The sequence below is a fragment of the Pagrus major genome, chromosome 2 (assembly GCF_040436345.1).
Source record: "Pagrus major chromosome 2, Pma_NU_1.0".
Taxonomy (NCBI): Eukaryota; Metazoa; Chordata; class Actinopteri; order Spariformes; family Sparidae; genus Pagrus; species Pagrus major.
In genome coordinates, this window is record NC_133216.1 from 19,639,362 (window position 1) to 19,665,621 (window position 26,260).

The 26,260-nt window shown below is 41.0% G+C and overlaps 1 protein-coding gene across 1 annotated transcript in view; it reads right to left on the minus strand.

Moving 5' to 3' along the window:
* The window catches only part of grm5b (glutamate receptor, metabotropic 5b), a 60,095-nt gene extending 47,673 nt beyond the window's left edge, over positions 1-12,422 (minus strand). Inside the window, exons 1-5 of the mRNA XM_073487290.1 lie at positions 12,267-12,422; positions 11,160-11,597; positions 10,849-10,963; positions 1,363-1,437; positions 737-911 (exon numbers count right to left, since the gene is read on the minus strand). Of these exons, the coding sequence (XP_073343391.1) occupies positions 737-911; positions 1,363-1,437; positions 10,849-10,963; positions 11,160-11,597; positions 12,267-12,422 (959 nt within the window). The remainder of the gene's footprint in view (positions 1-736; positions 912-1,362; positions 1,438-10,848; positions 10,964-11,159; positions 11,598-12,266) is intronic.
* Positions 12,423-26,260: the final 13,838 nt, after the last annotated feature.

Sequence of the window (26,260 nt, forward strand, 5' to 3'; positions counted from 1 at the left end):
CTAGAAACTTAGTTTATCAAAAAGAAGAAATGTCTGGATCTGTCTAACTCAGCTCAGCTAATTACAATGTTTGGTCTATTAGACTTGTTACTCATTTGCATAATGGCAATTAATAAAAAAAATATCTCACAAAATTAGGAAATAACATGTGTCAGTTGGGAAATGTTTGAGGCAAATGGCTCAATCAGCGGAATAACTGAAAAATGTTGGAGAACGCAAGCAGCTCTAGATTCACATTTTATGCAAAGAACTTGGTTATATAAAGTTTTGAGTAGATCTTTACTAGCTGAGCTTATTTTAACATTAATAGCACTGCGTTTATCATCATCAATGGCTCGTTAAGAGGGTTATGCTCATGCAGAGCCACTGCTTTGCCTCTCCATCTGCCCTCCAAAACATCCAGTGACTGAAATCCCCAGGATCACATGTTTTGAATATAGTTGGCTGGCTATAAATATCATGGAACACGCTAGTTATAAAACAGATTCTTTTATTTTTTAATGGATTTTAACCGTTATTACTGATCCGATCATATCCATTAACTGAGCAACATTCACTGGCACAGAGTAAACAGAAGAAATCAAGGACCCATTGATAAATCTCCATATATCACTTCAGTAAGTAACTTTTCCAACATGTAGTCAGAGAGAAGTTGCTGGGGGAAACCCTACATTTCCCTTATATAGGGCAACGTACCACTGCTCTACATAATGTACCACAAGAGATCTCCACTGACCTGCCGATGAGTAGGAACTCTCCGACCAGTCCCTGGCGTCTCATGGCCATGAGGATGTTGCGGACAGTCATGCCTTCGCAGAAACATGCCACCACCCGGGCCTTAGGCAGGTGGGCCATCAGTCTCTCCAGCAGCCGGTCAAAGCTCTGCTCTCCAGCATTGCTCCAGATTTTGCCTGGGGACAGAATGTCAGACACATGCAGATGTAGTCTGTGATGGTTGTGATACGTTTGGATCTCTCTTGCATCATGTGTTGTGAGGTGTTGGCTGTCTTTTGTTTTTTATGTCACAGTTTCTCTACTTCATTACTTATTGTATTCAGTTGTGCTGAAGTGTCAACCACCTGACACCCGCAGTGTGAAATGTATCACAAGGTAATAAAACAACAGGCCGACCTTTATTGTATAATATACTGCATGTCTTTTTTCTTTAGAGGATGTCTGCAACCTGAGACAGCTTTTAAATTCATAACTGCCAACACCATGGTGTCATTGTTTAACTACATGTAAGTGCGGCTTATTGCTGTTTGAGTGAAAATGCTAACAAACCCTTGACTACAAATTTCCATAAAGTTTTAGATTAAAATTTCTTAGTTTACTGTAGTTATCTTGACCTGAGTATCTTACCAGAGTGGGCGATACAGATGCCCTCTTTGGCCGCCATGTCCTTGAATGCTTCCATCCCACTTTCACCATAGTTGCCTGTAAATCAGCAGATAGATAGAGATGTAAAGATAGATACATGAAATCACATACAGTATAATGGAAGATGCATAATGATAATTCTTATTGATTCAGTTCAAGTCACGACTTACCATCACAAATTATCTAATTCTTCCTCAGAGACAATGATTTTTGGTGTAAAAAATGACCGTTAAAGACTTGATCCCCACTGATTTTAAAAACATGCCCACTGCAGTACCTTGCCTGCTATCGTGCGCCTCACAAAAAGCTCAAATTTATGTCAGAGGAAGCGTCTCCCTACTGTGGCACCCATTTCTTTGCCAGAGAAAGTGGGTGACCTGGAATTTATGCTAATGAAGGGTTGTACACACTGGCAAAGAATATGATAGGATTCCCCTCTTTAATTTCCCTCCCTCTCCCTTTTATCTCTTCCCCCTCTCTGTGTTGATTGAAGAAAAGATCAAAAATCTCCCATTCTCTCCCTTTTTACCAGTGTTTCTCTCTTCTCTCACTCAATGAGCTTGTTATATCTTCTAATGCCTCCTCCTTTTTACTGAGTGTGTTATCATTAATACAATGCAGTCTAATTAGGCATCATTGATCTGTGCTCTAGTTTAACTGATGAAGCACACGAAGAGGTCAAAAAAGAGGAGAAAAAGTGCGAGACACAGATTGCGACAGGGAGAAAGATAAAAGATGGCAAATGATGGTGGGAGAGAGCATGCAGAGAGAAAAGGGGAAAGAAGGGGAGAGGAAACGTACACTGAAAGTAGAGGAGGTCCCACAATCCCTGACCGCTGCTGTATCTCAGTGTGTGTGTGTGTGTGTGCGTGTGTGTGTGTGTGTGTGTGTGTGTGTGTGTGTGTGTGTGTGTGTGTGTGTGTGTGTGTAGTCAGGCCCATGATGAGCGTGGTGGAGCGAAGTGTAAAGTCCTGTAATTAGTGTCTCAGTGAGAGGAGTGGGAGACAGATGGTACAGACCGTCCTTCCCCTCACACACACACACTCATGCACGCACACACACAGTCATACTGTTACCATCATCAAAATCGATAAAGCTTGTAACCTACTTCGCTCTGGTCTCAACTGGGATTCATGTGTGAGACGTCTCTCTCTCTCCCTCTCACTCAGTAAGCCCGTCATGTGTCTCTTTACCACTCCGTTTCTGTCTCTCACTCTCTCAAACACTCTCCATGCTACTTTACATTACTAGCACACTCTCACACAAATACACCTTTGCTCCAATCACTCCCCCCCAAAAAAACCCAGCCACCCACACACACACACATCAGCTTTAGATACAAAACCAAACAGAAAGGAGTCGGTCTGCACCCACAGATTAATGTGATTTTACAGGATACTTTCCTGCAAATATTAAAATCCATATTGATATTTGGAGAATACTGAATATGAAACATCATATGAATATAAATGAAAGTTGTAGATATAGCACACAGATAAATACATTTAAAATAGCACTGGACAAAAACAGGATATATATAGAAATAAATAAAAATCATCAAATCATCACCTGTTTGATCAAAGACAGAATGCAAAGCAGAGTGAAAATACAAAGAGCCTACTCTCAGGATTAATAGCTAGCTACTACTGCAGTCAAGACCAAAGAAAGAAAAGTAGCTTCTCTAAGTTTAGCTCTGCACTAGCTACTCGCACCCCCTGTATGCTGCAAATCACCCTGCACACCCACTCTCTGTTGCCTCAATCATAGCTCCATGGCGATCATCACATTCCGGAGCAAAACCACCTCATATACAGTACATTTACCTCAAACTTCCCCCTCACAAGTTGTGACTGCATTTGTTTCATCACCTGACAAAAACCAACTGGGACCTGCAGCACAAAGATCACACATTCGCAGCTTCCCTCTGGTTTCTTTGTACCCCTTTGTGCTTTTGTCCCTTTTACCTCTTGCTTCCTGTGTCTCTCTTTAATCCCTATATTTAAATCTATAGTTTCAATGATTTAAAAAAAAAAAAAGAACAAAAACAACTGCAACGGGACAAATTTTACGAAGAAAATGAAAAAGGAACAAGAATCCCTTCTCGCTGAGTGCTCCTCACATGTATGCCCCTCTGCCCCCTTCTTCTTTGATCTCTCCTTCATATTCATCTAATATATTGCAATACTTTACAACATGCAATCAAATGCAAAGCTGAAGGGCCTTCTGCTTGCCCTCTGTGGAGCTCTCTCTCCCCCCTTTAGCTACTTGCTTCTCCTACCCCCGCAATCTCACAGCAGCAAATCAGGCAGTAAAATTTAAAACACTGAGACAGGGGGTTCTGTGTCTTTTCTCCCCTCCTTTCCATTCCTTCCCTCTCCCTCTTACCCTTCCTCCATCCTTCTCAATTACCATCCTCATCCTCTTGTCACTCTTATCAGGTCTATTACATGCAATTACATGTTCCCTCCCTTTCCCCTGTCTCCCTTCCCTGTCTTTTTTTAACCCTCATTCCCTGCAGTCACAGCTTCACCCACAGAAAAACAAAAATGTAACATTATTAAGTAAAGGCCAGCCTCCTGCCATCTCCTCCCATTCCTCATCATCCCTTTGGTTTTCTTCTCTACCAGTTCTCCTTAATTCTCACCAATGTCAACACTACCCCACATCACATCTGGGGTGCTATAACAATGTGCAGCTAAATGTCAAACATAGTAATACCCCGGGGGGAAACTGACACTCACACTGTGTCAAACACAGAGTTACACAAGATTACAGGATTACATGGCTAATTGAACACATAACAGCATGCTTTAGCACACAGACATACACAGACTTACACACTCTGTATGATTTGTGTCTATCAATCCACATTAATAAGGAATCATTAAGTAAGAGGAGCGTTACTGACAGACATGTTATTCCTTTTAATGCTGTTACACAAATTAGGGTTGCAATTAACAGTTATTTAAATTAATCAGCCATTTTTTTCGAAGCAGTTAATTTTTAGTCTAAAAAACGTTGGTAAACAGTGAAAAATGGCTATCATAATATCCTGAAGCCCAAATGATTGTCTTCAAATGAATTTTTTTTTTCCAACCAACAGTCTATTTTATAATGTAACTCCAAAATATTCAGTGGACAATTATATTCAAGCAGAAAATCCTCAAAATTGAGCAGCTGGAACCAATGTTTGTCCTTTTAGCTAGGAAAAAGATACAATTAGGGCTGCATCTAACAATTATTTTCAGTTGATTAATCTGTCAATAATTTGACAGAATTTCCTCATCGCAATTTCCCAAAGCAAGGTTTTCAAATTGCTTCATTTGTCTAACCAACAGTCTAAAACTGAAAGACTCTTCATTTAATGTCATACATGACAAAGGAAAAAAGCAGATTTCTACATTTAAGAAGCTGCAACCAGAAAATATTTGACATTTCTTCTTGATAAATGACTGAAAGGATTAATCATATGATCAAAATAGCAGCCGAGTAATTTCTCTGTCAAACGACTACTTGATAAACAGACTATAGATGGTGCAACTCAAGCTGCAATAGTAATTAATAGTTACAAATTCATTTGTTTCAGCTCTACTAACTATTAATTTAGAATGTAAGTGCGAACTGTAGCTTGTAGCTACATGGAGAAAGAAAAGCCGACCTGCTCTGGACATGATGGCTGAACGTTTTGTTCCATAAAATCAGTTAATGTGATTACTCACTCAATGAGTGATGCAAATCTATTCTATATCTTATGGATGGGGAAACCATTTAGCCTGCACTTCTCTAATCTGGTAACACATGAACAGTTTCACTGGAGCTTATGTAAACTCAAGGAGGTTGTTGACAAAATCACTAATTTTGTTTAATCTAATACACATTATGTATGTATCCCATCCCTGTACCAAATTCTTGTTTTATTTCCAGCCATGCAAGTCATACTATGAGGGAGGCTCAATGTCAGTTAGTGGCTTAGTTCAAACCCCTTTATTTATTATTATAAATAATCAGCTGTTGGATATATTTTAATGAATTTCATTTGATATGTGCATGACTATTATCCGTTTTGCTGCAATGGAAATAGCTCCAGGCCACAGAGATGTGGTTGTGGTTTTCTCCACAGGTGTAGTTTTCACTCGACCTCCATTTGCAACATGCTTTTATTGTACTATTAAACAACCTTTGTCTAAAACCAGTATTTGTCAAACCAAGTTACCCACGCCTTACAATTTAAATTGATTAAGTTAGCTGCTGAGCTGCTCAGAAACTCAGCTTCATATTGTGTTGAGGTTTGAAACATAAGTATAACAAACTAAGAGTGTGTAATCTGTGTGTAAAGTCTTGTAAATGAAAACACATGCTGATATACAAACACACAAACCTGTGCAACTGCATCAGTGCACGCTCACAATTACTGCAGGTAAAAAATTCCCTTCCACATACATCCTCCAGTAAAGGCTTTTAACCTGTTTTACCATGGCAACAGCTCAAACATTTTTCCACCTTAATGAACTTACTAACATCTGTGCCGGTAGGAAATCTCTATTTAACACAACCTCATAGATATCATGGATAAAGCCTAGGCAGCAGGATGGATGGCAAACCATCGATCTAACTTAAAAGAAGCCATTAAATGGATTCCCACAACATAAGTTCATGAAATCCGAGCCCAAGAGTACATGTAGTCCTGTGACCCAGGCTCATTAAAACACGGAACAGCTCTTGTTATATGGGGACCCAACAGAAACTGGCCCATGACCCACTTTGAATCTTCACCCTTAGGCGATACTGCCAGAGACAACAGTGAAAATGTGAGCAGATTCTGTCATTCTCGTCTCCCCCATTCATTATACCTTTCTCTTCGCTGCCCTCCCCAACCCAGTTCACCTTCATGTTCCTCAACCCTGCCAAGGCCATGACAGTTAAATAGGCACAGGGCTTGTCATGCTCCAGAGACGCAGAGAGAGAGATGATGGAGAGAAAAGGGGAGAGAAAACAGACAAGGGAGAGAGAGAATTGGTGGTGTCAGGATCATAATAGCCGATAACAAATAGGAGAAAGAAAAGAGAGAAAGTGAGAAAGACAAAAAGGGAGCGAGAGTAAAGAGGGAGAGGTGGAGAGAAGGTTGACATCTTGATTTATGAAGGGATTGATCAATTTCTGTCGGAGCGTGCTTGGGTGACACATGTCAAATTTCATGTCAATAAAACCAATTGAGCTGAATTGGATTGAACTGAACTGAGCGACACAGAGAGGAATGAGGGAGGGAGGCAGAGAAAGAGTGAAACAAAGGAATATTAAACACTGTGTAGTGGAAGATGCCGATACTGAACACTGAAACCCAACTGCAGCTATGTGTGTGCATTATCATTAGACTGACAGCAGATACCAAGATCAAAAGAGTGAGATATTGTGCAGAATATGCACGCAGAATGCATATACTGTAGATACGACCAATAGCAGAAGAGGATGATGGTGGATTAAAGAAGAATGCTGACAATGACCAACACCACACTAGTAAAGCAGACGAGCACCTTCAGCTACAGGCTGGTCTCCCTGAGGTGCTCTACAAAGACTTAATTCCAGGAAATGCCAGACTTTACAACTTCTCCTGTCTGTTAAAGCATAGACATCAGTGTGTTGTAATGACAGTGTTTCTGCTGCTGTTCCTCCTCAGCTCAAAATTTGTTAGTGTAGCCTTTTGTTATCCGCCTGTGAACCAATATTTTATGCATTTGACCTTTCAATTTGGTTCACATTGCTATAAATATAGGTTTTTATTAACATGTTATGTAACACAGTTCATCTGAGTTGCTATGCTGCACTGCATAATAACTATTTATCCACCTATATTAATCTTTTGTGTCTGATCTCTTTCTGCCTCACCTCTAATTTCCATGGTGACTGGCCCTTTAGCTTGGAAACATAATGATTTACAAATGACAAAATGAATTGGTGATGATTATAAAATTATCCCAATTTTTGTCATTGTCCCTGCAATAACTCAAGTGTTCCCCTGTGTTTCTGTTTGCTTCCAGTGTTTTCCCTCTATGCCTCTTTGTGTCTGTGTTAAACATTTTAAAGCGCCTGAGTCTGTGTGCTGCATTCTGTGTCCACTCGTTCCTAAACATAACACCTCTAGTGTGCTACAGTTAACCTCAAATTACTTCTGCATGTATACTGTTGGGGCTTATTTTATGAATTTTAATCAGCATCAGAGAAGACGCAGAAACATAGATACTGTAACAGCCTGACTATAAGACAATGTTTCTCTCTGAAAGTTAGGTTTGAGGACTGAACATTTAGGTATTCAAAGAAGCAGATGCTTGTGTTAAACTGCTACAGAGTGACCTTTGTAGGAAATTGCTTGGTGTGTTCATCCCCAGAAACAGCACCGGGCTGTGCATCACTTTTAGCATTGCAGCCACAATCGGAAAGCAATGTCTGTCGTGCCCAGAGCAACTCTTTACTAACCCAAGACCAATAGAGAAGAAACGTTGCAAAGTCCACATATTGCACGCATATATTCAGGCATGTACTATATCTACCCATGAGAAAGTTATACTCACAATGTTTCCCCTCCAATAATATTACTTCATTACTTCAATGTAATTACTATGCTGATATTGCATACATTATTCAGTTTCTTGCGTATCACTTTCTATCGTCTCTTGCCTCCAGATGCAAAATGTTAATCCAAAGAATTAATGAGTCTCTATAAACTTAACCCCCCAGCCCCCATCCTCATCACCATCTTTCTCTGAATCTGCAGCTCCTGTATACTCTCTTATCTATCCAAAGCACTCCACACACACACACATACACACACCTTGTACACAGTCTTCTGTGGTTCTCTGGCACTATTATCATTGCTTTCCCCATTCGCTCTTCCTCCCATGTGCCTCATCCCGTTTTTCTTCTTCCTTTTGTCCTCAACAAACCCTTCATTTCCTTCCTTCCTCCTCCGTTTTCCTCCCTGCCCTCTGCGCTCCAAAACCCCCTCTCCCTTCATTCATCCAATGCCTTCCCTATCCTTTGCCTCTCTTCCTTATCTCTCTCTTTCCCATCCTTTCCTGATTCTTCCCGTCTTCTCTCTGCCACCCTCCCTCGCTGGCTCTCGGCGTTTGAGAGTGATTGTATTTGAGAAGGCAGCGGCCGACCTTGAAGACCTGTTCCAAGGTCAAACCCGCCTGTCTGAGGAAATACAAAGACTGATACTTTGCTGGCAAACACACACATTTGCAAGCACAACCACAAGCACTGTCTCGAACACAAACGGCAATAAACACACAAGCTGCCTGTCTTGCCGCTAAGATTAGTAGCAGCACACCAGCAAGCTCAAATAGGCACTCATACAAATGTCATTACTGACACCACATTGTTACAAATTTGCAGGGAGATTTGTCTGTAACCCCTCATTTATATAATCAAATATAGGCACATTTGTATATGTCTTATCATCTGCAGAGAAGCCAGATTTAATGTAAATGACATATGACTCGACAAGGCTGACATTTTTTACATAATTTAAATTTACATCAGTCAGTGTTGTTATCAAGGTTAATGTCTTATATTCCCAATCTCTTTCATTGATACCGCATCACTGTTGCGTTTTGCATCGCCTGCTCATGAAAACAACAGCTTCTCATTCTGTGGTTGTGAGGACACCAGTAAATACCCAGTGCACCGGGCTTTTTACAAGAAAAAAAGACCCTCACTATTTGAAAAGCGCTGTATTGATTTACAGCTAATACAAAAATGAACATTTCCTACTGCTGCAGCTTCACATTAAGAGCATTTCACTGCCAAATCACGAACTGACTTTTATTTTGAAGTAGGTTAGTCACAGGAAATGCTATATGTTCAGTGAGTTTAGCACTAACAGCTATCGTTCATTAAGAATGCATCTACAGAGCAAAACAATGGTCAATAACAGCATTTGTTTACAGCTGATTAATTTGAAATATGTCAGGGAGTAGTTTTATATGGTCTGTGGGAGTAAAGGAGCAAGAAGTTGTTAGATGAAGAGTTGCAGGTGACAGGCTGCACAGGTCCAACTTCTCAGTGAGGTAACCAACTCCTTTTGCCTCATTAATGTTATCAGGTGCCCTATTAGACTTGCAGCTGCTGCTATATGGAGCAGACTAGTTTGTAACTGTAGCGTCCATCGTCCTACAATGTATTGATTAAAAAAGGAAAACGACAGTGGAGGCTGTTGGCAAGCAATGCAATCAGTGTATATCTGAGCACCGTCACCCTCACATGCTGTCCTCTACTGGATCTGTGGGCCCATTACACGCTTTGACATGAGACTGGGCTGCCGCTGATGCTGTTGTAAAACCCTCAGGCAATGCCAGAGGCCATGATCTTAAGTCCTCAGTGTGTGTGTGTGTGTGTGTGTGTGTGTGTGTGTGTGTGTGTGTGTGTGTGTGTGTGTGTGTGTGCGTGCATGCGTGCGTGCGTGCCTGCATGTGTGTGTGTGTGTGTGTGTTTATCGCTCTTTATCACACATTTTCAGGTTCAACAAGCCCGCTCTCAGTGGACACATGCACACACACACTCAGACACAGTAACTGCATTGTCCTGGTTCCTGTAGCTGTCACACTTATCGCCCACCAGTAAACCCACTGACTCAACTCAACTTACTTCCATCTTCACAGAGACTGAGTGAGTTTGTACAGTAAATCTCCATGCCTATGTATAAATAAATATTATTTGAAACATTTCCTTTCCTCTTGAAATTATTTTCTTTGTCTACAGCACACAATCCTCCTCCCAGTTTCCATGTGTTTCTCCCTTGTCATTCTTCGTTGAAGATTCAGGTATATTGAGAGGATACTTTATACTTTGTGGTCAATGGCACCTGACACTTCATCTTTGTTTGACTATGCTCTCTGGCACAATGTCTACCTTGCTGATTTTTGGCAGCATATCAACCACCTGTTCTTGTGACCCCACTCATTCTCCTTTCCTCCAGCAATTACCTACTGATTTACACTGTTGTTTGGGACAGTACTGCTTCATCAAATTCTTGGCTTCTAATTAGCCTCAACCCGGCTACAATAATTCCAATTTTAATCACATTTACCTCAGTATGCTGAAAACTCACCTTTCTCTCTCTACTACCTCCCCCTTTCATCTCATCCTTACTCTGAAACTATAATTTTTCTGCTTTTCCTCTTCAGCTCTAATATCTCAAAAAAATCCTTTTTGTGAAGCACCACAAATTTTCAACAGCTGGACATTTGAGAGCAATCAATAGCCTTCCACTTTCCACTGACAGTAAGTCACTCTGGATGCAGTTCAGGTAAACAAATGAGGACTAATGAGGAGCCAAGAACGCATGGTAATGAAATAAAAGCAGAGAGGAGGAGAGAACAAGAAGAAAGAAAAGACAAGAGTTTGTGTGTCCATGTCTAAGCGTGGTAGAAAAGTTTAATAGTCAAAAACAGTTTGTGTGGGTGGTTGTACCTTCAGTGTGTATAGCAGACACGTAGCTCCAGTTGTATCTCTTGACAATGTCCACCATAGCTCTTGCCTGCTGGGCATCTGAAGGCACCACCCGCATAAAGTACTTGTAAAGGCTCTGGAATAATGGAAATAAATCAATGACAAGCAGGGTTATCCAGGAGCATCTAGAACATCCAGTTAAGTAATGGCTAACTCTACATAATTAAAGTTACATTAAAGCATCAGTATTTCCTCCCTGATCTGATTGATTCCCTTTAATATTGTTGAGCCTTCATCTGCACATCTTCAATAAGATAGAGATTTGGTCTCACCTTGTCACTGAGGTCCATACTAGTGGCAGAGTAGGCAATCTGTGGTATGTTGAACAGCTGTAGAAGGTTCTGGACCTGGATGGCCACTGAGCTCGACCCTGGTCCAATTAAACCCACAATGGGTTTCTTCCCCCGCATTGGAGTGGCAGAGGGGTCTGAACACTTCATTGTCGATCCTCCACCTCCTCCCCCTCCCCAGGAACCTCCTCCGCCCCACTCCTCTGCTTCGTCAGAGGAGACCAGCGAGTCCCGAATGAACTCGATGCTCTGCTCCAGAGCAACAGCCGAGTGCCAACAGGAGTCCCGGATCTCACAGCCTAGGCTGATGTTGGGAAGGATGTGGGGGTCAGTGTTGATGCGGTCCAGTGTGTGCATCATGGCCTCCACCCTCTGGATGCCATACTGCTCTCGCACCGCACCACACTTGCGCTCGTGTACCTGCACATGATGCAAAGAGTGGAAGAAAAAATCTAGTCCAATTGAACTGACATTTAGATAACAATGTTGTCCAAATGCTCTCACTACTGATGATGACATCAATTATTCAGATTTTCTTTTGTCAGCAGACTGGATGAACAGTATGAGAGATTTTTTAAATTATGCTTTTAACACAAAGGTGCTTCGCTGTTGGACTAATATTGGTTTTATATTCACATGGTTGCCAAGTTCTAAGAGTCATTTTTTCCTGTTTGCAATTACCCATAATGAGATGGAAAAAGCTTGTGTGTCAGTGGGTGACTACAGGTTCCCGGGGCAGCTAATGGAGGCTGAAGGTTCATGGACTTAAAGAGCTACCCATTCTACAAATTGAATATGTCCTCTGGGTCTTAATAGGCAGAGCAACATTATGACTCTCTGTACAATAGGTCGGAGATTTGGCCAAAAATTATCTCCAGTAATTTTCCTGTCCATCATTTTACTGTCTTAACTTGTGTACCATTCTCAATGTGCCTCTTTTAAATCCAGGCAGGATTACATGGCATTACATTTCATTACATTAAAGACCAGTGTGAATGGAATGTTAAAAGTCACAACAAGTGAATTCCTCGAAATTATGACACATAAACCATGCTGCAGATATAAGCAGACACAAAAACACAAAATTACCTTGTCAGCAGGAGGCTGATGATGGACAGAGAACAAGGCTCCAATGATAATGTCACCAGGTATGTGTGCTACAACTCGCCGTTCGTTGGATTGGGCAGAGTCAGCTTGATCAGGCCCCACCCAATTAGAAAGAACTAGCAGCAGACAAAGCATCATCTTGATCCGTTAAGGTCACACAGGAGAAGCGGATCTCAAATGTCGCGTAGAGCCGTCACAGGAAACTACTTGTCCGAGAAACACTTTTCCTGGCCATGGCGAGAGCTAGTGGCACACTAGAGTTGTTGGAAATGGATGATTTCAGTATATTCCTTTCTTCAGATTTGTATTTCTTTCCTTCGGATTTCAAGGTGGGACCATCACTGCAACAGCTGAGACAGGTGCAGCAGTGCAACCTGGGAAATTCAAAAGAAAAATCTGTGCTAAGTCTCATTGGTTAACAATACTTCAGGTTCCCACATTTATAAGGCAGAGTTGGTCTCCACAGTAACAGGTGACAGACAGACATGTTCACATAAACCTGTGAGCAGAGAAGACTTTGTTAGAACAACTTTGTTGTTTCTAGATTTCACAAGCATGCTTTCCACACAGGATTGAGTCTGATCTGCCGTATGTACTTCTATAATCAGTCTGTAGGCACAATCTTCTATCTTTACTTGACAGACCTCAGACATAATATTCTTTTCACATCCTCCACAACCTATTTTCAATTCACACCTTGTCTTTTCAGCTGCTAGTAGCAAATATGTCAATTAAAGCCTGAACTCATATCTTTTACTCTCTCAGCATATTTGTTGTTTAATGCAAAAGTGGATGCAAACTGTGTTAAACCAACATAAGGACCATTGTGTCTGCCATTATAGTTACCATCATAATGAGCAGTTGCTGTTTGTTCTTCACAAGGGAGCTTAACATGATGATTGAAGTTGGCTGTAGGCAGTTTTAAATCACTCTGACTGTGCGGAGTCACCACTGTGTCAACATAGTATCAGTAACATCGTATCACACCTCACAGCTGCTGTGGGGGATCTTTGGTTGGCTGACAAGTTTTGTACAGCACTCACTCGTAAAACTGTGACACCAGCAAGGTCACATTAAACCGCTGGCAGCCCCATTTTTCTCCTCAGTTTCTTTGTGTTTTGGTCCTTGAAGATTAACACAGTTCAAAAGCCCTGATGAGAAACAAAAAAAATCTATCAACATGCCGTATGTCATTCCTCCGGTGTCTGCTACCCGACTCTATCCAAATCAAACTAGCTATGTTCTCCTGCTGCTTAAATGGTATTAGCTTAATACTGGCTTTTGGGTTTTCTCTCCAAATTGGGCCCCCTTGCATCATTCTCATTACAGTTTAAATTGTTTTCAAAAGCAAAACAAAGATTACAATGCAAAAACTTTGGCATTCAGGGGTACTCCTATTGTTTTAAGAAAGAAGGTAGACTGTTGCTTTGCTTTGTTATTATAAATTATAGAATGCATCATCCATTTAATGAGCTGCAAACAGATGTTAGATAACAGTGAAGAATCCCTTTTGCAAAATGTAGGCAAGTCCAGCACTAAGTGGCTGATTCAAACAGACATACCAGACACATCGAGCGAAAAGAAATACACCAAGCATACGGTGTTTAACAGTCAGACAAATAGGGAGGACATCAGCTTCCTCTCCTGAGTCTTTCAAGTAGCCATCCCTCTGCATTAATGGGAAAGTCTTATAATTTGCTTAACCTCAGAGCTGCATAAATACTTTACTTTACTGCAATGGAGCTTTTTAATTGACCATAAACGGCAGGGGAACTGGGACAGTTTAGACGATGACATCCACTGCTTATACAAAACAGGATCAAGGTCGTGACAGGGATGCTGGTGGTTAGCTAAGTGGTGTAACGGGGGAGAGACACTTATTTTTTTGTAACCGCAAGTCTGCATACATATATATATATATATATATATATATATATATATATATATATATATATATATATAGATATAGATATATATATATATATATATATATATATACATATATATACAGATTTCTATTCTGTATTTGTTACTGTTTCTATTTCACACTTGCTTTGACAATGTAAACGTCTTGTTTTCCATGCCAATAAAGGCCCTTTGATTTAAACTGAATTGAATTGAGTAGAAGGGGAGTCGAGGGTAGAGTATAGTGACATATAAAAATAGAGGATGAGAGGAAAGAGGAAAAGAGGAAGAGAAAAGGTGGGAGAGGAGAGAGAAAGAAGAAGTGTGGGAGGAAGAGGTAGAGGAAACGAGACAGAGACAGAAAAGGAGATAAGAAAAAGGAGACAGAAGACGAGGGAGGGAGGGACTGATAAAAAAAGGCATCAAGGGACAGAGAGTCTCACTGAACGTAATTAACGTGACAGTGTCAGGATGGCAACAGGGCTAACTGCTGCTCCAATAATGAACAAATCAAAAAAAAACTCAGCTCTCTCTCACACACATACACACCCCGTCTCCATCAGTGACGCAATTGTGTCTCTGTCTCCCATCCTCTCTAACTGCTGGCACATTAATGTGGAGTTACAAATTTCCTTTTCACACACACATACACTCGTACACACACTCCCACTCACCAAAAATTATTTCACCGCACATTTCTATCTCCCAAAGATAAGCCACTGTTTAATTTCCAATCCTCCAGTATCCTCAGTCACATACATGCTGTGTCTCTCTGTCGCGCTCCCCCTCTGTGTCTCTCTATCTCTTGTTGTGTAGGCCTAACTGTAGCTGAAAGGGAGAGAAAATCAAATCCTCATTCCCTAAACAAACATCTTGCACACGCCATTAGGCATTTATATCTCTGCTTCTATCCAAACTACGCACAAGGGCATTATAAAAACCTTCCAAATCAACTTTAACACAGACATAAACACACAACACAGACAGAGACAGACAAACATTCTCCCTCCCTCTCTGTCTCACTTTAATTCAATGAGTTTCATTAGTGCTGACACACTGTTCAGTGTGTTGGGAAAGCATTTAATTTTCTGCACATTGAAAGGGGACAATAACAATTACCGTGTATCTAAAAGGATGCCTGGTACGTAAACTAATTTATTTTCTGTATCTTGTTTTGTATGACGCACAGACATTTGTGTTTATAATTAATGACAGGGCAAGAGGCAGCATCAGGAATCTGGAAAAAACTTTATTGAGGAAAGGAAAATGCAAGCATCTTGTGTGCCCTACACTGACTGATGTGCATTCACCCATATAAAAGATATGTCTTCGATCATCCTCTTAACATGTGCACTTCTCAAAGCTAAGGATAAATGGAGTACCAGCATAAGAGTTTGTCCATGTATAATAGGCCCTACACATCTTGTCATAATAGAGTATGTCCGTGTCTCACAGTGAAAATAAGACACACCACCTTCCGGTCACAGCAGGAAAAACTCAGAGGCAGTAATGTTCGACGGAAACACAGAGCAAACAGGCACCTTCAAATGATACAATATCATAGTGTTCCTCCAATGAGTTGCTGGCAACTAAAATGGGTCACACTGCTTTTTCTGTTGGGTGCAAAGTTTAAGGAGGCAGCAATATTTGGGGAAGCTTCAGTTATTCAGAGAAGGCTTTTGCTGAGTGGGCATGTGACAATGTGTCTCCATGTGCCTCTCGTTCCCGAGTGGACAGAGGTTTTCTGTTCTTGTTGCACCTGAGCCCCAGGAAACAACATCTTTCAGCATTTTTTCTTGAAAGGTTTATTTTTATCCTCACTAATTGCTGCCTTGTTTCTAGAATAATCTAAGGAGCTGCTTAAACAAAGTACACTAAAGCTAAGAGATGCCAACACTCTCAGCATTTCTTTTGTTAAATCGCCCCTGACTGCTACAGCCAATTACATTTTTTCTCAACCCGTCTGCCTAGCTTCAAGTCTCAACAAATAAATAAATATGACACTGGATGACCTTATCAGACAGTAAAGGGCTTGAAGATGTCAAATAACATCAGAATCCGCGAGCCAAATTCACTATAGTGAGACAGCCAAAACCTACACCAGGTAACCAACAAGTATGTCAGTCACTGGAAACATGCTGTTGACTTAAGGCTAACCTCTAACATGCAGGTACAGTCACTGGCATCAGGGAGTGCCAACACAGTAACGACTTCACCTGCTGCAGCAGCACATAGCTCACAAGCTCTGACCTTAAATCACTTCATCCTGCAATGTTTCAACAGGGACTTGCAGTCTGCACTGGTAACCTACTCCATCGTCGGTTTTCAGCGACCTCACTTTGAATTTACAGCGATTGTGATTTTGTTAATACTCCTACAGCGTCTCAATAAAGGGATTCGTAGACTGGTGTGCTGTTTTGTATAATCCATCACTGACACGCACGTACAGTGTCTGGTCAAACTGCCTCTCTCTCCAAGGAGAAAATCAAATCCAGAGACAACAACAATGACTGGCGCAGCGCTGCATCCGTCACCCGCAATGGGAGATCAGAGACCATCATTTGCAGCGAATCCAACACACACACACACGATTTTATTACAAGCGATTTGTGCAAAGCATGACAGAGACACCGTCTGAAATGAACATGGCTACAACATGCACCGATGCAAACCGGGTTCCTGGTCCCTCTCTGTCTTATTGGCATGACTGTATCTCATATACATCAGTGCAACTGGCTGCTCTCTTTAACTAGGTTACGGGATTTGACCATACAATGATGTTCAAGGATAACTAGAACAGCTGTAACTGCAAGTAAGTCTCTTCATGAATATTGCAACAACAGCAGGCAATGACAAAGTGCGACAAAAATCCCTCTAGAATATAGAGTGAGGTAGACGGGCTGGATTTTTTACAATAGAAATGTTGAATGAATCGCGATGTTTTTTCATTACATTTCTGCAAAATCTTCACAGCCTTACCTTATAGAAATCTATATGGCTCTCACGTCACCGGCACGGTCCCGCTTGGTAATTAGGTAGCAAGTTACAATCACAGAGAAAAGACGCGCCGATCATGTGTGGTCCAATGTCAAACACTCCGGAGCTGCCTCTGATTGCTGTGCAGCTTCCGAGCTTCCTCCGTTTTCCAGTCACGCACACCTGAGCCTCTCTCCAAACACCTCTCTCCCTCATCCCACCCCCTTTTCCTGTCCTCTGCTCCTCCTCTCCTCAGCCCCTCTCCTCGCTTTTCCCTCCGCTGCTCATCTCTCTCATCTCCACACACCCCCATCCCATCTCTCCTCTCTGCTAGTTTTACCCTCTCACCCATCTCCAACTCTCCATCTTTACCAATGTATCCTCCAGTCCTCCACCATTCATCCCTGATTTCCCCTATCTCCAATTTTAGTCACCCACCTTTTTCATTTTACCTCCTCTTAGCTGCTCTCGTCTCCTCTTTTCTCTTCCGCTGCATCAGTCAGTTTGTTTTTTGAACATTTCTTTTATCCAATCTATCTTCCTTTATCCTCATTTCCTTCGTCTTAACCTCTTGAGAAGTGAGGACAAAATAGAGACAAACCTTTCTGCAAAGAATAGACGAGCAAGCAGCTGGCCAGCTGCTAATTAAAAGAGGAGCTAAAGTAAGCTAACTAGCATTAATTGTCTTTAGTTAAGAATATTTCCATATTGTCATAAACCACGGAGCGACGAAGTTTATCTGTAAACGTATTCATGTTGTCTGCTTTTAATTTAAACAATACGCCAAACGTGTCACCGGCAACTTAACGCACATTTAGCAACTAGCTAAATTCTTCCGAGACTTTAGCCTAACATTAGCTAGCTGCATGGCGGCTCAACTTCGTTGCTAAGCAACGCGCCACGGAACAGGTATTTTGCTAAAGTTTGTTTCCCCATCGATTAATGGTTCCGCCTTCCCCCAAACCCAACTTCACTCCCCCACAGACTCCAACAAAGCGTCTTCTGCGATAAAACAACTAATATATCGAAAACGCCTTTCTAACAAGAGCAAAGCCACGCTAACATTATTGGGGGTTAGCTGAGGGACATTACATGAGGGAGGACCAGACTTCACCATCACACCTGTACAGTCGAGTGTGATTCAGCCAATCAGAGCCGAGGAGCTGTTTCTTGTCTCCTCTCCATCGTTCTCTCTAATTTAATTATTTCTTTTTTATTCAAGTACGATTCTCTGGCAAGACATTAATCAACTTTTTTCCATTTTCCCTTGTCCCCATGCCTAAATTCTACTGTACAATAAATCCTGCACTCACACGCGCCTCTTATTTACAGCTGAAATACTGATAGATCCAAAAAAATGGGCAAAAATATAGCCTACTGTGTCAGTAGATCTACATGAGTTATTACATGTAAGATGAGCATCTCCCCCCTCCTCCTCACTCTCTGATCAAATAGACATCAGAGGTGACACTGCGGGCTGGGATAACGATGCAGTGGACGAGATCGATAACATCTGAAGTTTCATGGCGGTCACAGGAGTAAAGAGCCATTAACCTATACTACAGCTTCGCCTGGCGTCCAACTTAAAGACCCACAGAGAGCAAATCATTAAAGATAAAAAAAAAATCAATAGAAATCTAATGGAAATCATCCGGCTCCTCCTGCGCCATGTAGCCTAACACTGACACCGACGGGCAAAACGACGGGCTGGTTCTGCGCGAGGAGAGTTTTTTAATTCAATTTAATTCCGTTTAAATCTTTGTATTCTTTTTATTTGACTTCAGTAAAAAAAAAAAAAAATACAATATCAATACAAGCGATTGTCAAGATGAAACACATGTTATCATGGTGGAAACCTCTCTGTGTCTTGCGCTCTCCTCAACTCTGAGGGACGCGTCTCACTATCTGACAGCAAATGGGCAAAACAATATTTCTTTGAGGGGAGAGAAAAAACGACTTAAATGATACATTAGAAGGTTATTAACGTTACATAAATCTTGCTGTGTCAGGACATTATAAGACATTGAAAATACATGTGCGATTGACTATGATGGGTCTCCTCCAAAACGTAAAGGGGGTTATCCGAGGAAGCGTCCCCTTGTCACTTTCAGATACATTCCCGTACGTGAGCTAAGACATTGTCTTTCCCCGGTCATGCCACTACGTCTATTTCCCTCCACGGATGGGGAAACAAGAGAAGTCAATGGTCGCATACCTTTGCATGCAGGTGGACAGGTGGATGCTCCTGGAGAAACACAGCATCCCTCACGCGTCCATCAGGGCATCGTGCTCGCGATGGGTAATCTACTTTTTCACTATGGCAACAAATAAACCCACTGTCCTCTCTCTCCGCCGCGCCATGCGCTCCAATGAGGAGGCTCCGCGCGCGTCACAGGTCATCCACTCTCTCTCTCTCTCTCTCTCTCTCTCTCTCTCTCTCTCTCTCTCTCCATCACACCTACCTCCAAGACACCATCTGGAGATAGATGCTGATAGAGAGTAGCCCGGGAGGAAGAATGGGGGAGACAGCGATGGAGAGGAGGGGGGAGAGGAGAGGAGAGGAGAGGAGGAGGGGGGGTATGGGATAGAAGCGGTTTTAGAGCTTGGCTATGACAAGGCTTGGATTAATTTGCCAGCCAAATGCATTTGGGATTAGTAGACCATTAAAAGAGCATAGACACACACACACACAAGCACACGCAACTACACAAATTCACACTGTCTGCCTCGCACACATGCGGCTTTAGCTGATGCAGTGATAGCCTTACTAACCCTGACCTCTCACTCCATCTCTATCCGTTTCACTTTTTTGAGCTGGTGTTGACACAAACAAATGGGCTAACAGCCAAACTTAGCAGTGCGCATGTGACACTGAAACAGACTCTCTCACACCCACAGCTTCACAAACGTGTGTGCAAGTGTGTGTCTGCCGGTAGAAATAATCTGTGTTGAGGTAGTAGACGTGTTTCCCATTTGTTAGGCCTCCTAGAGCCATAAACAACTAATAGAGTAAAAACACCCAAAGCTGGATTACCAAGTGTGGCAGTTAGCTGTTGGTAGTTTAAAGGGTAACTCCACCAATTTTACACATTAACACGTGTTTACAGGTCTTGGGGAGTACTACTGCATATGTGAAAAAAGTAGTATAAAGCCTTTTGTAGCTCCAGAGGAAGCTGCATGTAATCTGATAAATTGCTTCCAGTGATGTCATTCAGTGGCTGTAGCCTTGTGGGTAATGTAGGCACAAGATTTTGAAAAGCAGTAGGCCACACTGTTAGATTATAGACCATTGAAATACAAATGATCAAATCGATACAGCAGAACCAGAGATAACACCTTTTTTATTCCACGCATTCTTCTTTGTTTTTATAAAACCTGCCGCCTACATTACCCACAGTGCAATTTAGCAGCTGAGTGACATCACTGGAGGCAATTTAGCTTCCTCTTTTTTTTGGTTTGCTGTTGTATATTCATCAATACACTAGCATTAAATCAACTCTCATTAAAATTAAGTAGGAGAACATGAGTGACTCAGTTGGTGCCCATATCTCCCTTCTTGCCCCACGACCCCACTTGTGGCTAAATCCAGTACTGAAATTGCCAAAAGCAAAAAGAACGGTTACACCAGTGCTTTTCAATCCTGTTCCCAGGGGGACCTGCATGTTTAGATGGCCACACCCTGCTAGACTACACCTGATTCAAATGATCATCTCGTCATCAAGCTCTGCTGAAGCCTGATAACAACCCAGTCATTTGAATCAGGTGTGGTCTAGCAGGGAAACATCTAAAACGTGCAGGGCAGGGGGCCTGGGCCCAGGAATAAGATTGAAAAGCACTGATTTACACCATCAGTAAATGAGCAGGTCTAGCAGGCAATGATGTAAATCAAGCTGTTTTTTAATTAGAAGAAGACACAGGATATGTTGAAATCCTGCTGTCAGTAGAGTTCAGACGCACGTAATTAACCATCTGTGTTGATGTCTCACATGAGGGATACTAAAGCTGGACCAAATCAAGAGCTGGATCCTCTGAAGGACTCCACAAAGGTGGACGCTTCATGGAACATGATGGTCAGACTGTAACTGTCCTTACTCTTTAAACTGTGTAATCTCACAGCCTAATGGTGCATTCGACTACCAGTCTTAAGATTGTAAAGACACATTTATACAGCCAACAAAGTGGCACACATCCGTTAAATCGGCAATTTACACAGAAATTCCACAACACAGCACCTGAGCTTCAGTTTCCCAACATAATGTAAAAGCAATGTACTTTGTACAGCTTTGTGAAATGACTTTGTTTCACTGACATTGCTGAATTCATCAAAATAAATATATAAATACGTCCAAAACTTATATTCATTATAAGTTTATATTCATGAACATCAAATTCAGTTTGCTAACAAGAACATTGCAATGTATGATTTATTTCCAATATCTTGTAGTGACCTTTTCATTGATCCAAATGTATTTCCCACATCACTCCACAAATATGGCACATACGACATGGTCGATGGTCACTTGAATGCACCATTAAACAATCGACCTGCCTGGATTGGAGAACATTATGGCTGTAATGAATCTCTGGATGTGTGCTGCAGATTCAGGAAAAAAGAAACTGGCATTTCTTGGGGGGAACATCTTTCTTGATGCATTTTGACACGTTTAGTGTTAAAATGCAGACTTTGGAGGTTCCAGTCACTGAATTCAAATGCAGTATAATCCCTCGTGTGCTCTTATATCCCGGCTTAAGTCTAAACTCACACTTATTATGATTTTAGAGGATCAGTCCATACAGATCTCTACCTGACAATAGGTAGATGTTAAATTGGAAAATCTCTCTTCAACACACATACTGTATTTTTAAGAATTTCCTAGATCTCTCACACAAACATCAACAATACTCTGGCACACGGGAAGTTTGGGACTGCTGTCACATCACATCGTGTCCTTGATTTTCTAAATAGGGCTGTACAGGACAGATGAAACGCCAGAATGATCTGGGGTCACATTTCCATGGCAACCCCTTCTCTGTTGTAGTAAAGCAGAAAATCAACAAGCATCCAATGGATCAGCTCAGTTTGTCTCATTTGATGCCAGTCAAACTCTCTCTCTTCTCACAAATTTAACTCAATAATTGCTAAGATGGACACTTAATGCAAATTTTGGTCAATAAGTGAATTAACATTGAAGCATGTGACGGAGCGGAGTGTGTCATATCCTGGTGAATTGGATTGTAAGGTACGATGGATGAACATCATCTAGTTACCACACTGTATGTGCGTAATGTGACACTGACACTGTTAAGCAGAGTGTGTGGGCTATAGTGGAGTGTATCACAGAGCGACAGGTCTCCTGGATAGAAGAAAATAAGATTAGAGGGACACAACAAACGCCACAAGGACACCCTTCGAAACATAGCTGCACTCTGTGTATAGCAGCACATGCACATACACATCTATAGGGTAAAATTGGCTTTTTTTGACAACACTCCTACGCAAATCACAAGCACAACGGAGTCAGTGTCACAGTCAGCAAATCAATTATTCAATGGCGTTTCAAAATAACAGTGGATACCCATGGTTGCCATAGACACATAGCTGATTTACAGGGTTGTCATTTGACTGATATTCCCACAAGTAGGACAAATAGGGAGGGAAAAAAACTACAACCACATGATGCCAACAGAGAAACAAGATCCTCCATTATAAAACAGCCACTGTCATGTGATGTGATCTCAGAACAAGTGAATTTTGATTATCACTTATTTGTTTTTAGTTAAGTAACAAGTGACATCTGGTAAACATATTCACCCTCTGGCATTTAATTTCTGATAAACCTAATCATCGTGATTGTTTTCCTCATTTCATCATCATGTCTGAAACGCTCTGTTTTAGCTCCCGTCTCTTAAGGCCCGCCTCCTGAATACCAAGTCTGCTCTGATTGGTCAGCTCACGCACGCCTGACCCAGCACTGCTAACAACAGAGCAGATGCGCTTAATTGATTCTTACATGCCAAACTAGCCCCTAGGCATAAATAATGCAAATGTCTGACATGGAGACCTAATGTGATGTCACAAAGTCACGGAATAAAAGGCGGGACTACTGACGAGGCGTTTCAGGAGCAGTGTTTTCTGTGGGAGAGAGGAGCTTCTGTTGGTGCGTACTTTGACTGTTTTAACTTTTAAAATCTTTTACATACACAAGAACCTATATAAAACAGCGAGAGAAAGGAAAATACTACATTATAGGACTCCTTTCCCAAAAAATATTTTAATGCGACATTTTGACACATAAGTCAAGTACTTCAACATTATGTAACTCCACTCAGCAATGATGTTAAAACTAGTTAAAACACACTGTAATCAAAAAGTCTTGCTTTATTGGAAGACTTATATATCTAATAATAACATAATTGTGAAAAAAAATTTAACAAATCTCTTTTGAAATAGAAGCCCACTGGAACAGATGTGGGTTTAATAACTATAACATAACACCAGGTTGATCCATCACATTTTAAAGCAGGAAAATGCAAATTCAACACACTTTAAAAAAGAGAGCGTGTCCTCAGATCCTCCAGCAGGCTGTTCCAGAGTCTGGATGCATACAAAGTAAAAGCAGCCTCGGTATCGATGTTAACTGTCAGCACAGGTTGACAAGCTGTCACAGTGTCTCTGACTACCAAGACGCCCTGATAACAGGGACAGCACACAAACTGAGGATGATGCGGCAGAATATGAATGCTGTCATGCAGAAATAGCTAACTTTGAAATAGAAGCCACTCTTAGAATATCTTCAACTTAGGGTTTCGACTAATGATCGTTTTCATTACTGATTAATCAGGTTATTTTTCTTTATTAATCTATTAAAATGTTTTATTTAATTAATCACTTGGTCTATTGAATATCAGCAAATAATGCCCATCACAATTTTCCGGAGAACATAGTGATGTTTTAAAAGTAACTTGTTGTGCCTAATCGACAGTTGAAAACGATGCCAAGATACATAGTATACTGTCATAGTCCAGTAGAAGAAGTAATCAGATCTTTTACTCAGGTGAAAATTGTAATATTTTGTATTTTACTATTGCTTTGGTACTTAAAGTACCAAAAGTAAAAGAAGTTGCTATGCAGAATGGCCCATTTCAGAATGATATGTATTATATTACTGGATCATAATTAGTGATGCATTAATGTATTAATCTCTCTAATGTCTAAAGCTGGTAGGCAGTGATGGAGTGTAAGTATTGTACTTTAGTGCAATTTTGAGGTACTTGTACTTTACTTGAGTATTTCCATTTTCTGCTACTTTATACTTCCACTTCACTACATTTTGGAGCAAAATATCGTACTTTTTCTCACTACAATAATTTGATAACTTTTGTTACAAGTTACACTATTTAGATTACTTGCTGCATCAGAGCCAAATGAGTGCATTTTTAAATTAACAATTTTTTATCAACAATCAGATAAAAAATAAAGGAACTGATAATCAGTCGACCCACAGTGTACAATATTTACATACATGTAAATATATGTATAATTTACTATTACATGTGTTTATGATACATTTAATATCGGATACTTTGAGACTTTTACTCAAGAACTATTCATATGGGTTACTTTCATTTTTACCAAAGCAATATTTTAACATGTTATCTCTACTTTTACCTAAGGATGATTCTTCAGTACTTTATATAACACTGCTGGTAGGTGGAGGAGCTGCTTTAAACTACTTTGTATACTGCTGGGTAGATAAATCATTGTAAATACATCATGTTTTATTTGTTAATTTATATTTTGTTTTAATAATCTGAATCTGCAAAGTAACTCTAGCTATCAAATAAATGCATTGGAGTAGTAAAGAGTACATTATTGGCTCCCAAAATGTAGAAGCTTAAAATAGCATACAATGGAAATGCTCAAGTAAAGTATAAATACCTCAAAACTGTACTACTTGAGTAAATTAAAAAGGTTGCTTTCCACGAAAACATTCACATTAAATAAACTAGAACCAGTTAAAAATTTGCTTAGAATAATAATCAAGTGATTGCTTGTGAAAAACAGTTGCACGTAGATTTTCTCTCAATATACCGATCAATAAATATCATTTAGACAGATTTATCTATCTGCCTCACCTCCTGTTTAGATGCAGAGGAGGAGTCGTGCCGGGTCAAAGGTCAGAAGGTGATACCATCTGACCATCTATGAACCACACACACACACACACACAGTCAGCTGTTCAAAGATTGTTCATAGAGTACAAACCAGCTCCACCTGTTTTCAGGATTAGACTGAAAAGCAACGTTCTGATTTTCAGGCAGATTTTCTAAGTAAGAGACTAATTATCTCCTCGGGCTACAAGGTGCAAATTATGTCTCTCCCCTGTAGTAGAAATCAGCAAGAATTATCTTTCATCTTTGCAGGGCGGCGAGGTTGCTTTTAATATGAAAAAGCTTTTCCGAAATGAGAAAACAAGAAGTCAAAGAGGCATAAGAAACACCAGCAGCTGGTCAGATCATCAGTATTCTCCATTCTCTCCTGTCTCATTACAGCTGATGAGGAGGAAGCTCTGAGTGAAATAACCATGCTGCGACTGCCAGTCGTCCTGTGGCGCTCCTCTGTTTCAGGCAATACACGGGCCCTGCTGCCCTCTTGTGTCTGCGGGAAGAGATTTATGAGAAAGTGTCACTCAGGCCTCATTCTGAAGTCTTTACATGATGTCACGTGTTTATGAATTATTCTTACTGCTGTAAGTTGAAATTCTCAGTAAGTTCAAAGAAAAAGCTCTCTGTCTTTCACATACCCATACACTCTGTCTGTCTGTCCTTCTGTCCGTCTGTCTGTCTGTCTCTCTCGGAGCCCTGCAGACAGGTTCATCCTGTGATGGTCATTCCTGTGCGCTCCACTGGGTCCCTGCAGCGGGATAAGCTGCATCCCGTGCCTGGCTGCGGCAGCATGTGACCGGCTTGTGATCCCGGGGTTTGCGCAGATGACTGTCTGACCTGAGCCCGACTGTAAAAACTGTAGGAAGAAAAGCCTACGAGGGGAAACAAATCTCTCTCTCTTACTCACTCTGCACATATTGGACATTCTT